A 15,299-nucleotide genomic window follows, 5' to 3' on the forward strand; every position below is an offset into this window, starting at 1 on the left:
ACCTAATGTAGTACTGTTTACACTCTGTGATCAGCCTCGTACATGTGAAGTTTATTGTCACACCCTTTTTCTCTGAACAGGAATGTAAGGGGACCATGACATTATACTTATGCTTACGTGTGTGCAGTTCCACAAACAGGGTAATTGAGCAACTTTTCATCAAAAGGCCCTGAAGGCCTATTTTCTCAGTAAGCTCCTTCCAGTAAAGGCACACTACATGTACTGGTATTTTACAGAATACATTTTTAGTTGGTTTTACACAAGGTCATGTTGTTTTTAAGTATGCAGGGCTTTGCACCAATTACTATTTTTAAACATTCAAAATATGATGACATTTGTGGGGACACTGATCACTTTCCAGGGCCATGAACTTTGCAGCTGCACTTGAATAATTTGGGTCAGCACTTTAAAACCCTTTTCTACTGCTGTACATGTATTCACATGACATCTGTTCATGTGAATGCTGATTCTGTATGTATGTATGAATTAGTCCTGGAAGTAGGGACAGAGATAAACAGGTAGCACTTGTTGCAAAACAATGCCAGGAGGGTTGACTAATCTCACTTTAAATATGTTAAACTTTCAGCCATGTGTTATGACCAGATGAAATTCGTGAAAATAAGATTCTTCTCAACGTTTTCCTGAAGTTTTCTGTAGATTTTCTAATGTTTGTCTTTTGGTATTTTACAACGTTCTTCTCAAAATGGACCTTGTGCTAGCAGAGTCTGTATGAAATGTGATGATGTTTTTAATCAGAAAAGGTCAGAGATGACATTTCTTTAGTATGAAAACAGCATGAGGCTGAAACAGGACTGGCCAGTGTGAGCCACCATCACCCTTATTTACAGGCAACACCAGCTGTAAAGGAGATACCAGTGCAGACACCAGTTTACACATTAAAAAGAAAAACCTGGCTAAATCTGACTCTGCTTCCCAGCTCAATCACCCATTCACAAATTTATCCCAGTGGTTGCAGCTCTTCTCTGCAATAAATGTGAAATCTGAATGACCCCTGTGAAAGAGATCCAATCTCTTGAGTAATCTGTTTGTTATTGATTAGATGTTATTTGATGTTTGGTCGGTGGCCAACAGGTTAGGATTCACCCTGCTATAAAAGGCTGTCTATGCAGTAATGGACAGCCTGTAAGGTGAGCAAGGTCATGCAGCGGCCTTTTTCATAATCCATTCATAAATAAAACAGGACAAAAGAGCACAGGTTTTTCTTAGGAAGAGATATACATTGTTTGATGTTTGTTAGTGGAAGGAACTTACTGGACCGGACTCTCACCATTAATGAAATTGAGTGTTACCTCATTGTGCTGAGCCTCATGGCAATCCCAGAGGATGGGGGCTACAGGAGGGGGCAGCATCTGTTCAAACAAGCGGAGTAAAAAATGCTACAGAAAATCATCAGGGGGGAAGGATAACAAGTAATGCTGCAACATTGTTTCTGCCAAAAGAAAGGCTGGGAGGGTGAAGCGGGGTAAAACAGTTCAACCTTTGTAATGGTCTCTTTTTATGTTCGGTCAGCAGAGCGACACTGATGTCTTTTTTTTTTCTTGCTGGACTTGTTGGAGGCAGAAGACATCAAACTTTGAAAGCTGACAAAAAACTGTTTTATGCAAATAATGGGGCTTATGGTGAGATAAAGGAAACTATTTATACATGCCCCAACAAGAAGCCTCTTATCTGTAGGGTAAATAATTTCAGACAAGTTCTTCAAACTAGTGTCTGTTGCCCACATAGATCATTCACTGTATTCTGACACATTTTTGAGCCCCCCCCCCCAATCCACAGGGCTACACCAATAGCTTTTGGTTTGTGCTTTGAAGACATGGCTAAAGTTCAAATGTGGTTGAACAGCAAGGCCTATTATTTTTAAACAAATGGCCATTCATGACTTTGGAAAAGAAAGTCTTCTATGAACGTATCTGTCATTCTGCAGAGGCAGCTTGGTCTGTGATTACATGGTGAAACGGGACTTCACTTCACATTGTTTCCTGGGAACAACTTCAGGTCACCAACCTCACACGCCCAACAATTATAATGAGTCAGTCAGTTTAGAGTCAGTCACTCTTTGGCCCCTGTTTAGTCTCATATTGTGAACAGAAAGTTGTTATTAAGTGTGGTTCTATTGCAAGTATGGGCACCGCTGAAGAGTAAATCCTGTCTCATATTTGTTCACAGGCCAATTGTAAACACATCTTAGCCGATAAAGAAGGTGTCAGATAACACAGGCGGTATGCAAACAATGATTCACGTCTTTAGACTGAATTTTATTTTCAGTGTATTCATCAGCAGCACTGTACGAATAATACAGCCAACACCCTCACAACTTCACTAAAGTAGCTGCAGGTTATATCTTCACGTGTAAACAGGGACAAAGAGGTGTGTCTGAACTAAGACCGTTGTAAATGGAAAACTAAGACTGTCCTAAATGCCAACATCAGCATGCTAACATCCTCATAACTTTAGCTAACATGCTGACGTTTACTGTGTTCCTGTTAGTTCAGTATGGTAGCCTTGTATGGTTTTATGTGCTAATTATTGCGTCTTGCAACCCTGAACTTGATAAGCAGCTAAGACAATGGGCGGATGGATGAATTGAGCTGATGTAAATGCTTTTGGTTATGTTGCAGATATTACACATTGGAAAAAAAAATGGAAATGTGACTTGATGATTGAGCTTGATGTGAAATCAGAGGACCAGTAGTTGTCAGTATATTGTACCGAATAAAACTAGGAAAACTGGGGGAGATTACCAAAGCTATTTATACTATGGGTGCCACGAATGTAAACTTAATTAAATTGCTGGGATATTTCAGTCTACCATACACTGAAGTCTCTAAACTAGTCATGCTAGCATGAGTAAAATGACAGTTTAACTGTTCAAGTAATCTAAATGTTTTAGAATACTTGAAGGTCTAAAGACTTTAGGTTTAATTTGCTTCATATGCAACATTTGAGAAAGTGTGATTTTGAGTTTGGAAAGAATTTTAAAGGAATCTTATTTGCTTTCCTTGTTTTTATTCATCTTCAGTTTTCCTCTCAGAAGATGGAGTAATATCCCCCAGACTCTCATTTGGAATGGAGTAAAATGTCAAATCTAAAATGATAAACTCCGTTATAATAACTGTAAACAAAGCTGTGGCAGTTTGTTTAAAAACACAACATTGTTACGCTGTGAGAACCATCAGGGACTTCTTAAACACTACAGCAGCATGGTCTACATCACCCTTTAAACATAATCTTAAAAAAAAAAAAGATAACTTGAGCTTTTAGATGGTTAGATGGTTAACCGTTTAGTTAACCCAGGCAATGTTAAAGCTGCTTGGTAATAAAACAAAATGAAGGCAGCTTTTCTTAATTATTAAAAAAAATAGAAGCACGGTATAGTTTTACTTGACAGAAACGATGTACTTTCTGTAGATTCAAAAAGTAAAAACCAACCACACCATCCACCAGGCACATCTTATCATCTGTATTCTGCACCTCCCTCCTTAAAACTACACAACAGAAACACCATTAACTCCTTCTGTAAATACTGCTTGACATAAGCTGACATAGGGCCGCACCATAGTGGAGCCTGGTACCAAACATTAAGTCACGATACTAGCGAGGCAGAGACAGCCTCTGTAAGGCTCGAGCCGTGATATACAGGCATAGTTGTGGGCATGGGGTCTTGTGAGGAGTGCTGGGAAAATTTTGCTGGAGGTAATTTAATGCAAACAGAGCCATAAAGTACTATGGGAAGAGGACTGAACACTAAATTTATTTCATCCATTCCTCGTTCTCTTTGTACGGACTCACAGTGACTGAAAGTGCGCTGTATCAGGAAAAATAAATGTTAGGTAATCGGAGAAGAAATCCAATAACTGCTGAAGAAGCAACACAGAGATCAAAGACAATGTCCTGTACAGCAGTGAAAGCACACAATTTTGAAGTATTTTAGGTGCTTTCTGCAACTTAATACTCTGACTCGACTATTTTTCAGATAGAAATACTGTTCAACATGGACCTAGTAGTTCCTAAATGTGTGTACTGGTGAGTATACAGCTTTAGCAATTCCACCAAAGACTCAGTTTCATTTAAACTTCTCATGAGATTTCATGTTCACAGCAGGAAAGGTCAGGCAACACAATTCCAATCAAACATCAATAGTCTATTGATTAAGTGAGTAGTTTTTGAGTCTCTGAAGAGCGCCACACTTCTAGGTTAAAAACCACAGGACTAGCTCCACCTTAAAAAGTGACAAATTAATGCAGTTTTACATTTTTTTTAAAGTAATTAAAAAAAAATGTAATGAAAGTACTTTTACTTTACTAGGTAGTGCAACCTAAGAGACAATCTTCCTTTCTCACTGTATGAATGCGTGTTCTCATGGTATGTTACCATAGTTTATTTACTCATCTGAGTTTAAGTGATGGACTGACCACAGTATTTCTTTGTCTGCCTAGGTGTGGCTAATTTCCCACCATTCAGCTTAATGTGTTTTGTTAACTGGAGCCAGTGACTCTTTGTTCCAGAGCGTTAATTTAAGAATTCAAGGTGGCGCTTCTCTCACATTACATCACAATGGCTGAGAAATAATCAGTGAGTTTTCACCTGGTTTAAACATATACTGAGTTGACCCGGCTTAGTCTCTGGGCTTTAGAGGAAAGTCATGCAACAATGTATGCATTGTGCTTTAGGCATAGTCTGACAAATCCAGCCCGCAATCTGTTTCACTCAGTAAAAGTTGCGGGATTGCAGGATGGCTTGGAAAGGCAGCGGAAAATGATAGTTGTTTTGTAGGGGTGATAAGAAATTATTTAATACCAGGCAAAATGAACAACTTGATTAATATAAGGACATTTATTATTTCAGCTTGTTGATCAGCAATTTGCTAATGCCTCTCTGCGATTTGGGACTGTGATGAATAATTGTCCTATTACAATTTATTGACTGAATTTATGAATTTATTAGCAACTTATGGAAAGTGAATTCCAGTGTTTATCCATGCTGAAACTAACTGTCATTTGCACCCTGAATTATGTATTCTCTTAGATACAGCCTAACTGGAAACAGGTGTCATTAAAAACAATATAAAAATGAATACAAAAATATTTATATAGAAAAATAGCATGGTCAGTGTTTTTTTCCCATTAAAAAGCAGTAACCACTGCTTTAAAAGCATTACTTTAGATGTGGAGGTGGTTATATGACAAAGTGTGAGTAAAGTTCAGAGAAATTCACTCCCTCAAAGGCTGACAGGACCTTGACCACAGGACCCTGAAGATGAGCGATGACCTATCGTGCAACAGATGTATTGTACTCCTTACAAAGAGCATGTTGGGAGGTTTGCACATCCTCTTTGGTGTATTGTTTTGTACGGTTGCTCAACATCCTAAAGGCTGTAAAACATTGTTAAAATTGGCAGCAAAGACTTTATAACTGGAAAGCCAGCATGCTGGCAACCCCTCTGATTTCACTGTAAACAACAACATTTCCTATTTATTGTAATAGTTTCCCTCAATTGTACTTTTCTGATTCCCGTTGATGAAAGATAGAAACTCTCTGGAGGAAAGTTAATGTTGACCTGTTGTTTTTTAAATTTTATTTTATTGTGCATTTGTGCAATAAACAAAATAAATATAAATGCATGCAATCGAACAAATAATAAAATCAGTTCTTTTTACTTTTGACATATCTGGCCAAGATAACCCCCCTCCTCCCCAAAAATAAAGAAAATTAAGCAATTCATCTGAATTATTACTTCACCATTGTATTGGATTTGTTTATAGATAAATTTATGAAAGTAGGATTTGTTTCAGTAATGTAATAACAAATGACTCTTTCACAGATCACAGCACACACAGTATCTTAAAGATTGAATGTGTAAATACTGTAGACACACTGGTCCACATCCCAGTGTTTGCTCCAAGACGTTTTTTTTTTTTCCAAATGGGGCTGAACTTTCTAAAGTCAGGCCATCTCCGTCCAACCATTTAGAGAGCTCTTTGCAGACAATGTCCACTCACGCCAGTGCAATTGGTCATTGTCAAACAACTTGATAAGTTCGAGTACATGGGAAGGAAATTCTTCTGGAGAATAAAGGTGCAGCATGTAAAACTTAGAGTGCATATGGTTTCAAGAATTTCCTCACTGCCGGCAAAAGATTAAACAAGAAAATATGTTCCCAGTTAAGAAAGAAAGAAAGAAAGAAATCAGTATTCAGTGACTTTGCAGCCCCTAAAAGCAGCACTAGAAACTAAATAAGACATACAACTTTCAAAGAAGTAAAAGGCGGCCTTAAAAGGCAGAGGTGACTGAATTTTCCTGCCCTTGAGACAGACAGGTAGTGCTTCAAGTCTGAGATAGGAACATGGAAAATATTCTGATGCCAACTACAGTTAGCTTGGTTGCACTTACAGACAAAAGTAAAAAACACATTTTAGGTAAATGCCAACAGCAGGTCAAAGCTGTCAGTGTCACAGTGATGCCACACACAAACTGGAAAGTTCAAAAGTCAACAACTATGCTAAAAATTAGTAAGGGTGACAATTTTGTTGTATGCAACAAAAGGACGTAGATTTGGCATGGACGGAAGGGACATGTCCCCACCAATAATTTAATCTCTTCGAGTAAAGAAAAAGAAAACAGATAGAAATTAAAAAAAAAAAAAAAAAGGCGATCTGTCAACGTCTCATTCACTCAGCGGTGCAGAAAGAGTTAAATTACGTTCTCTACTGGAGTCCTATATCATGTGACAAATATGGCCAATGTGATTGGCTGTGCATTTCAGGGAGCTCTGTTTAGTTTTAGCAGCGGCAATCCTGCGCTGCGAGCAGGGGAGGAGGATGGCAGCAAAAAGAACCTGGATATAAGAAAGTATTTTTCAAAGAAACCTGTAAGTCACTTAAAGTCAAGTTCACTCATAAAACCTGTCCATCATAATAACGTTACAGGCAATGCAAGGCAATACATGCCAACCCTCCCGTTTTTCAGTGCCCCTCTTATTACTCTTTCTGGGTTGCAAAATAAACTTTAAAAATTTTTCAGGCGAGAATGTAGCTGTGCAAACTTCAAATATCTGAACCGGGGAGAACAGCAAACTTCCGGCACATCGTTTTAGGCTTTGGCCCACATCAGTCTAAAATTGTATGTAACCATGAATAACGTGTTACCATGTGCACCAGGAGAGACTGGACAGTATAGATGTAAAACAAATATGCCAGCAGTTTATCTCAGTTAATGAGAGGAGAAGGCATGTGTTTGGCTCCTTCACATAGTGGACATTGAGTTGTTGTATGGGACACCAGTAGTCCATGTCTGTTGCTGTAACAGTAGTTCATGTTTAGAGTAAAACACCCCAGCTCACTGACTTGATAGGGGCAATAGTGTGCCTAAAATGTTGCATAATTTTGCTAAGAGATCTTTTACTTTGTGGTAATCTTAGATGAGTAGTTTTATGGACAAAAACCACCAGGTCATTCAGTGTTCCCTTAGTGCTAATGTATCAGAGATGTTGGTGTAATATAACTGAAGTAATGTTGTTAAGTCCTTAAAGTCATATTCTTTTATTGTCATGACTGTATTTTAAGCTATTTTTATTTTTGTATGATATCTGATTTATATGAAATATGGTTGAAGTAAACTAAAGTATAAAATACTTAGTCATTTGTTTAATAGTAACTTAACATTATATAATTCACATATAAAACTATGAATTGTAATTTTAAATGGTTTAAAAGCACGTAGAATAGCATATGTAGGCAAGTATATTTCTCCTTTTTTTTTATTATCAAAAAGCAAAGACGAAAAGGAAAAAAAAAAGAAACAGGGCAGGGTTCGGTGGTTGAATCGTCCGTCCCCACCAATGCCAAAACCAAATCTACGCCCTTGATGCAACAGAAAACTCAGGTCATAAGCACGAAGGAAGAGGACACTCTGACCTGACACTTGACCTTTGCAGTCCACTGAATGCCACTCAATCTGACTGATGTATGCAGAAAAAGCTTTTAGGACACCTTCTGGGTGGAGCAGAGTTGCAAAAGTGAAACTTTACCTACGGCTATAACTCTAGGCATAAGATGTTTATGACCAACCACTTACTGATCAGTGTTGCTGCTGATGCATCGTGTCTAAAGTGACAAACAACCCATTCACAGTCTGTATCAGCTCCAACACTGGTCTTACTGAACGCTATACTTGCTGACATTTAAATTCCAGCACAGTTTTTAAATGCTAAGAATTTGTTCCAGTCTAGTGGTTGCCTTTTCCATCAGCTGATGGTACATAGCTCCAGCCAAAAGGTCTATGGAGAAGTACTTGCTTTCAGCACCAAATTTAATTTAGTATGAGCACACCAGGTGCTGCTCCATCAGCAAAGGGGCCATGTACTGTATGCACCTGTGTACATTTTAACATAGGCAGGTTTCTGGTGTCACTGTCACATGGCTGCATTCAAGCGGACTGTGTTGCTGGCAAAGAAAACTGAAACTGCGCATTAGACAGTTCACTGACTGCATTTGAACAGCTTACTAACTCAGTTTGTTTCTATAAATAGGGATCATCAGAGCTCAAAGAGGGGAAACAGAAGTCTCTCTGTCCCAGCAGTCTTTTCCCTGATGTTTAAACAGCAGGAGAGTCCGGGGACCTAAACTGGAGCTAATTAGCTAATTCATGAGGCCTGAAGGGAGCAACATGTGATTTAATGCAGTCGGCAGCAACAGCCATGTTTCTAAACAACAGGTTTTGTCATTAATTTCTATACAATCTGAACAATTTCTCACATTAGCAGAAAAATATGGAAAGTATGCTTTAAGAGTCAAGTACAAATGTATCCTGGGAAACACAGAAGGATTTTAGGCAACTTATCTCTACTGGAGATGTGTGTTGTATCTAAAGATATGTTTGACTTTGTAGTTGCAGTAGCACATATGAAAACAACATCTACTGATCCACACTGAGGGGACATAGGTTTGTTTTAAATCAACACCTTTGATTAGGCATGGCTTGTTACACACCCACATTATGTTGATATGTAGATTAGTTACACTGGCATTCTTACTGGGACAAGTGACATTTCTTTTTCTGAATAAGGCAGCGACTTGGCTTATAAGATGTCAGTGCAAACTGAAGACAATGGTGAAGAGGACTGTCAATCAGTGAACAATGACAGCTGCTTTTTTTTTTTATCGAGTTTGTACGTGAAAAGCTTGATTCACATGTGTATGTCGACCCAAACATAACGAGCATGACGACTACTACTTTCTTAATGTTAGGAAACTGGTGGGTGTTGACATCAGTCCAAAACTCGTCAGTGGAAGGGCTCACCGCAAAGCCCCCCACTGTTACAACACCACGAGTCCATGTAACCGACCAGAAAGCTTCTCTTTCAACTTCGCTATGAAATCAGTCATCACATCCACGACTTGGGCCGGTGATGAGATGCATTTGCGGAGTGTCGGAAAATGCACCCTCTGCTCAACTCAGTCGAAAAGAAGGTTAAGCTTGACTTTAGATGTACACAGTGTTAATGACAGTTTTGGCTCTGTAGTAAAACATTTAGGTTATTCAGTTATTATTTCTGTCGTACAGAAAGCAGACATTGGCCATAAAGCTGTTGTCCAGAATGTGATTCAAGTGTTTCTGATCTTTATCTTTTTTTTGCCTGCTACTGGGGAACAAAGTTGTGATCTCCTCCCTTTGAACACCGCAACACGCTCACTGCAAATTAAACACATAGGTTGGGTATTTGGATTTGGCGGTAAAATAAACAAATACTCGTCGGTACTTGTTTGCTGTACACCTTAAATGTGACACAGCGGAGACATAATGAAAGCAAAAGTTATTTTAACCTGGGTTCCTTTCATATGAAAATTAGCAGTTTTAGCAAATTAACTAGAGTTTTTGCGGCTTCCGCTGTTACCATAGTTACTGAGTAACAAACCGCCGTCGAACGTCACGAGTCAGCAAACGTAACGCTTGTTTTTCGTGGGGTTTTCCAAAACTCATTAACAGATAATATTTACGAAGATGGAGTCTAAAACCAAACAACCAGTTTTTCCTTGGTAAGTCACTTAATTTTTTTTTTTTTACTGTACTTTTTCTTTTATTTACAAGAAAATATTTGCATTCGCCCTTTTTAACCACTGCTAAGAGAAGTGTCATTGCACTGTCTAAAAAGATGTACTTGTAATGTAATAGTGTTAACTAATGTTACTTGTAAATAGAAATCGAACTAATACATAACATCCCCTTTCAGACTGCTTTATTTCTGGCAAACAGCAATAAATGCATTTACTCATCTACAAGTAAAATTATTTCAGCTTTATGCTAATGTTGTATTGCAGTGCAGCAGGCCTGCATGCTCCAGTTAATTTATATGCTGAGTAACCTTATGCGTATAAAACACCGTATAAGTAACATAAGGGCTTATCTAATGAATTTAACTCCATCTCACATAGGTTCAACAATAAAATATAATATTATAAAATGGCTACAATAGGACAGTTACATAAAATACTAATTTCCTACTCATATTTTGCTTCTACGCTTGAGGGACAATTTGCTTCAAAGAGCATTTTTCCTAGTTGTATTATTGGCAGTATTTTATGTGTGCATTTCTAATACCTATTTCATTTTTACTTTTCAGACCATTGCACTGGTTTAACCTCCTAATTTCTCTTTGCTATTTGGGTTGATTGGGACCTGATGAATGTAAAAACAAAGAATTACCAGATTCTTTTTTAACCTGATTTTTGTATCTGAGAAAAATTTGATCCACATATGAGGACATTCGTTTTAAATTTTGATAGAACAGTAGCAGTATACGGTCCTTGTGAGTGGATATCAGGTCCTTGTAGAGCAAAATTTAGTATTTTGGTCTAGACAACCCAAAATATGATGTCCACATATTGTTCACCATCACTGATGCTGCCTCTTAGACCTACTTCCTGTGTTTGCCCACCTAACCTGAACAAGTATGAGGGCAGGGATGAGGAGACTTGAGAAATACATAGAATTCAGATGAGGAAGAGGAAAAGGGAGAGGCAGGACTAGAGAAGACAAACATGGTACTCTACATCACCGCACGCATGGAAAGAGTGCTATTTAAAATTGTCACTGAGCTGCTTTATTTATATCTTTATTTATATTCTAAAGGATGAGAGATGTGCATGTAAGAGAGGCGACACAGCTGGACGCTTTACCCTGGTTAAGAATTTCAATATCTCTGAGATTGAGAACACAGTACAGAATAAATAATAAGACAACACCAGTCTGCAGGTAATCTAAGGGAACTAGAGAAACACAAATAACAAAATATAATGCCACTGTTCTTAAGCGGGTAAAAGGATTAAATGCTGGCATGCCACAAGAATTAATAAATAAACAATAACATTTTTTCAAGTTAGATAGAGAGTGCTTGAAAAGTTTGCTGGCTATGTCCCAAAATAAGATTTTTAATCCCCAACAAGATATACTAACACCGTCTTTGTTGATAGATTTTCGCATATATTGTCTCTGTAGACATCATGCAAATGTTATGGCACATTAACTCGGACACTCCTCACCTGAATTTTTCATAAAGATCTGAACAACCAAGGAGACTCTTAGTTAACAAAGGTGATGAATACAGTTGTCATACAACTAATAATACCCATGGAAAGCTTATAAAGGTCACACTACCAGAAGTAAACATTGCTTTCTTTGCAGACTGTAGCATAATATATCTGAAACTGGTAAAAGTCATACACCAGACTACTCCAATTTCCCTCAGTAAGAATCTGAAACTTGAACTTGCTTTAAACTGCGCTATGCTACAAAATATGATATTGCTACTGCCAAAAGTTTGGAAAGACAGATAAGGGTGTTCATGTAGGAGAATGTTTTTGCAGTATCAAAAAGTCTAAACACAAGAACATTTTGTTGAATTCCATTCCAGCAAATAATAATAATAATTAAATAAATAAATAAACTATCAAGCCTTTTTAAAAAATAAACCATTTTATCATTTGAGCAGATAAAGAAGGACATGGGAGTTAGTACAGACTACATAAGTGTCTAGCTGGCAGAGGTAAATATAAAGACAACTCAGAGAACAGAGTGCAAGTATGTGAAGCAGAAGCATGTTACCTTTTCAAATACACAAAAAGTGTCTGCTTACATGATGAGACACTTTAATTAAAAAAAAAAAAAGTTTCATTCCTGAAGGACCAGGCTCCATGACATATTAAAGACTTCACATTACCAAACTTTAGAAAAGCTCCTAAAAGTAGAATGGGAGGCAGAGCCTTCACTTGCCACGCTCCTTTCCTGTGGAACGAGCTATCTGTCTATGATCAGGAGACAGACGTTACCTACTTTTAGTTTTTGTTTTAAAGCTTATAGGTAGGGCTAGATTAAGTGAGTCTGAACCATGCCTTAGTTAGGCTTCTATACAGTCAGGCTGCTGGGAGATTTCCCACGATGCACTGCATGTCTTTTATTCTCCACTCCCACTACAGCATTCTCTCATAAACTATGAGAGTGTTTTATACATTGTGTCTTTCCATTCACTTCCTCCTTCTGCTTGATGTTTCTTCCTGTTAAAAAGAGCATCTTCCTCTCCACCATCACTTCCTGATTTCCTATTTTTTGTATGTTTGTCACACAAAAATGTTTCAAATTATCCAAAATATTTAAATATTAGACAAAGACAACACAAGTACCGTAATTAAAATATTCAATTTCTGAATGACAGTATTAAGGGAGAAAACAATATCTAAACCTACATGCCCCCCAAATCTAGTAACTGGTTGGGCCAACTTAGCAGCAACAACTGTGAAAGAGTCTTTTTCAGCACTGAGAAGGAATTTTGGCCCACTTATCTCTGCAGAATTGTTGTAATTCAGCCATGATGGAGGGTTTTCAAGCATGAACCGCCTTTTTAAGGTCATGCCACAGTATCTCAGTTGCATTCAGGTCAGGACTTTGACTTTAATTTCTCTTTGCTATTTGGGCTGACTGGGACCTGATGAATATAAAAACAAAGAGTTACGCGATTTTTTTTTTTTTTTTTACCTGATTTTTGTTTCTGAGAAAAATAAGATCCACATATGAGGACATTCGCTTTAAATTTCGATAGGACATTGGCAGTATAATGTCCTTGTAAGTGGATATCAGGCCCTTGTAGAGCAAAATTTAGTATTTTGTTCTAGACAACCCAAAATGTGATGTCCACCTATGTGGACACCAGGTCATAGGAGGTTAATGATAAACACCGCGATTTAGAAACTGCATTTTGTGTTTACTTGTGCTATCTTTGTCCAATATTTAAATTCTATGATTTGAAACATTTAATTGTGACAAACATACAAAAAAATAGGAAAGGGGCAAACACTTCTGTCACAACTGCTGTTGTGATATATATAAATTGCACATTTTCAACCTTCTTCTTAACAGAATATGAAAAACAGCTTCTAGAAAAATATCTGTGTTGTTCAGCAGGAAATGCACAATGAGTGTCTGCTTTGATATATCTGCTTTTGTTTCTCTGAACAACACAAATTCGCTTTTACTGGGTTGTATTCATGTTGTTTCACAAAGTTTTTACGTTTCTCTAAATCCCCAGGTACAGGGAAAGGTTGCAAGCAAAGTATCTTAAAGCCCCGGATAACAAGCTGTCATCTATCAGGTGTTGGCGTTTCACAAACACCAGTATCTGCTCATCAGTGACACCTGGGGTCTACACAGGAGTCTCACCTCTTATTTTCCCGGGGACTCAAGAGCACAACTCCAGTCAAACGCCTAGAAAGAGCATCTCTAAAGAGCATGCCTGCTTCTCAAAGCAGATGATCCAGAAGCAGATTCGCAGTACGTATGTCGCTTCTGTAGAGGAAAAACTCAAGCAGCACCCTCTGGCTATGTACCCTCACTATAAGGATCACCTGACTCCTGAAGTAAGCTCCTCTATGCCAGAATGACATAGCTTCAGGTTAGGCAGATAAATGATGCCTGAATGAAGGCAAATACCTTCACACTGTGTTAAAACATATTTACATTGTCTTATTGTTCTCTAGTTATTTAATCGGGTGGTGGCTGTTTTGGACCCAGATTTGAGTGTGAGCAATGCCTCTGCACTTCCTGCACCTTCAGAAGACCTCGCAGAGGAGGAGGTCAAAACAGGAAACAGCCAAACTTAAAATGTAGGTACACACGCAGCTTAGAAATACCTGGCTATTTTAGTAATGCCCAACATGACTTCTCTGCTTAAATGCAGAGAAGTCACGATGTCCAAAATCCAACTCCAAGAAACCCTTCTATATAATAAAAAAACACATATAAAGAGTATCAAGAGAGACCAGTTGGTCTCAGTAAAACTGAACACAATTAAGGACATCAAAGTATAGTTTTCAGGAGATAGTCTGCCTTCCTGGTAAAAGGTTTGTTATCTCAAACTTTTCAGTTTGAGATAACAAACTAACAAGAGAGCACATTACTGTTTCGCAGAAGTTACAAAATAACTATTATAATGACATGATACTTATGTTTGACTTTTGCAGGATGAATGCTTCTGATGGTGCTCCTCCTTCAAGTCTGTTTGCCACCAATTGTGCCCATTCAAGCACACAGCAACTTCTCAGGTTTTTGTATAAAATCCCAACCAGGAAGGCTATTCATATTTCCAAAGCAAGAACAAAATTCAGTACAGATCACAAATATAAGTGAAATATAATTTTTGATATCTTTTACTTGGGGAGGAAAAAAACAGTTATGTGCAAAAATAAACAAATTCAAGAGTCTGGCAACAGGTCCAAGTAGCTGAACTAAAATGTAAACAAGAGATAGAATGGGGACTTGGATCTGGCACAAATCTCAAGAAAACCCATCGTCCTTTCCCGTCTAACGTAACAAACAGCTGGTTTCATGGCAAGTAACACAAACCATCAAGAGTGAAGAGGATACAAAATATTTGGATTTAAAGACCTCTGTGTGGTAGGTCCACATCGTTTGTATATGGAAAAAGCTCAAGAGGATACAAAGGACAAGGGTGTTTAAGTATGACTTTATTTCTAAAGAATCTCCTTTTTTTGAAGAGTAAGATAAAGATCAATAACAAGAGGTGTGTATATTTGTTATCATATAAAGGAAATATGGATAATTAAGTAGTGCTTATAAACAAAGGATGGCAGAAGATTTCCAGAGTCCCTAAAAGCAGCCGGAACTGTACTAGATGTACTGTATGGGCAGCATGTGTCCCAACTACTTGAATCACAGCTTTTATTGTAAATTTATTATAAATCTATGCTATGAATAAAATAATTATTAAGAGA

The 15,299-nt window shown here is 37.8% G+C and overlaps 1 protein-coding gene across 1 annotated transcript; it reads left to right on the forward strand.

Moving 5' to 3' along the window:
• The first annotated feature begins 9,874 nt into the window (after window positions 1-9,874).
• On the forward strand, window positions 9,875-15,299 carry fam47e (family with sequence similarity 47 member E). The gene is made up of 4 exons (XM_026188959.2): window positions 9,875-10,055; window positions 13,598-13,925; window positions 14,046-14,171; window positions 14,529-15,299. The coding sequence occupies exons 1-3, from the start codon at window positions 10,021-10,023 to the stop codon at window positions 14,166-14,168; spliced, it is 486 nt and encodes a 161-aa protein (XP_026044744.1). The 5' UTR covers window positions 9,875-10,020; the 3' UTR covers window positions 14,169-14,171; window positions 14,529-15,299.

This window comes from Astatotilapia calliptera, chromosome 12 (genome assembly GCF_964374335.1).
Source record: "Astatotilapia calliptera chromosome 12, fAstCal68.1, whole genome shotgun sequence".
NCBI lineage: Eukaryota > Metazoa > Chordata > Actinopteri > Cichliformes > Cichlidae > Astatotilapia > Astatotilapia calliptera.

Excerpts from the sequence above, each read along its gene's own strand:
- fam47e (XM_026188959.2), top strand. The coding sequence starts at position 10,021 with ATGGAGTCTAAAACCAAACAACCAGTTTTTCCTTG. Across the intron at positions 10,056-13,597 it reads AAACAACCAGTTTTTCCTTG|GTACAGGGAAAGGTTGCAAG; the intron begins GTAAGTCACTTA and ends CTAAATCCCCAG. Across the intron at positions 13,926-14,045 it reads AGGATCACCTGACTCCTGAA|TTATTTAATCGGGTGGTGGC; the intron begins GTAAGCTCCTCT and ends ATTGTTCTCTAG.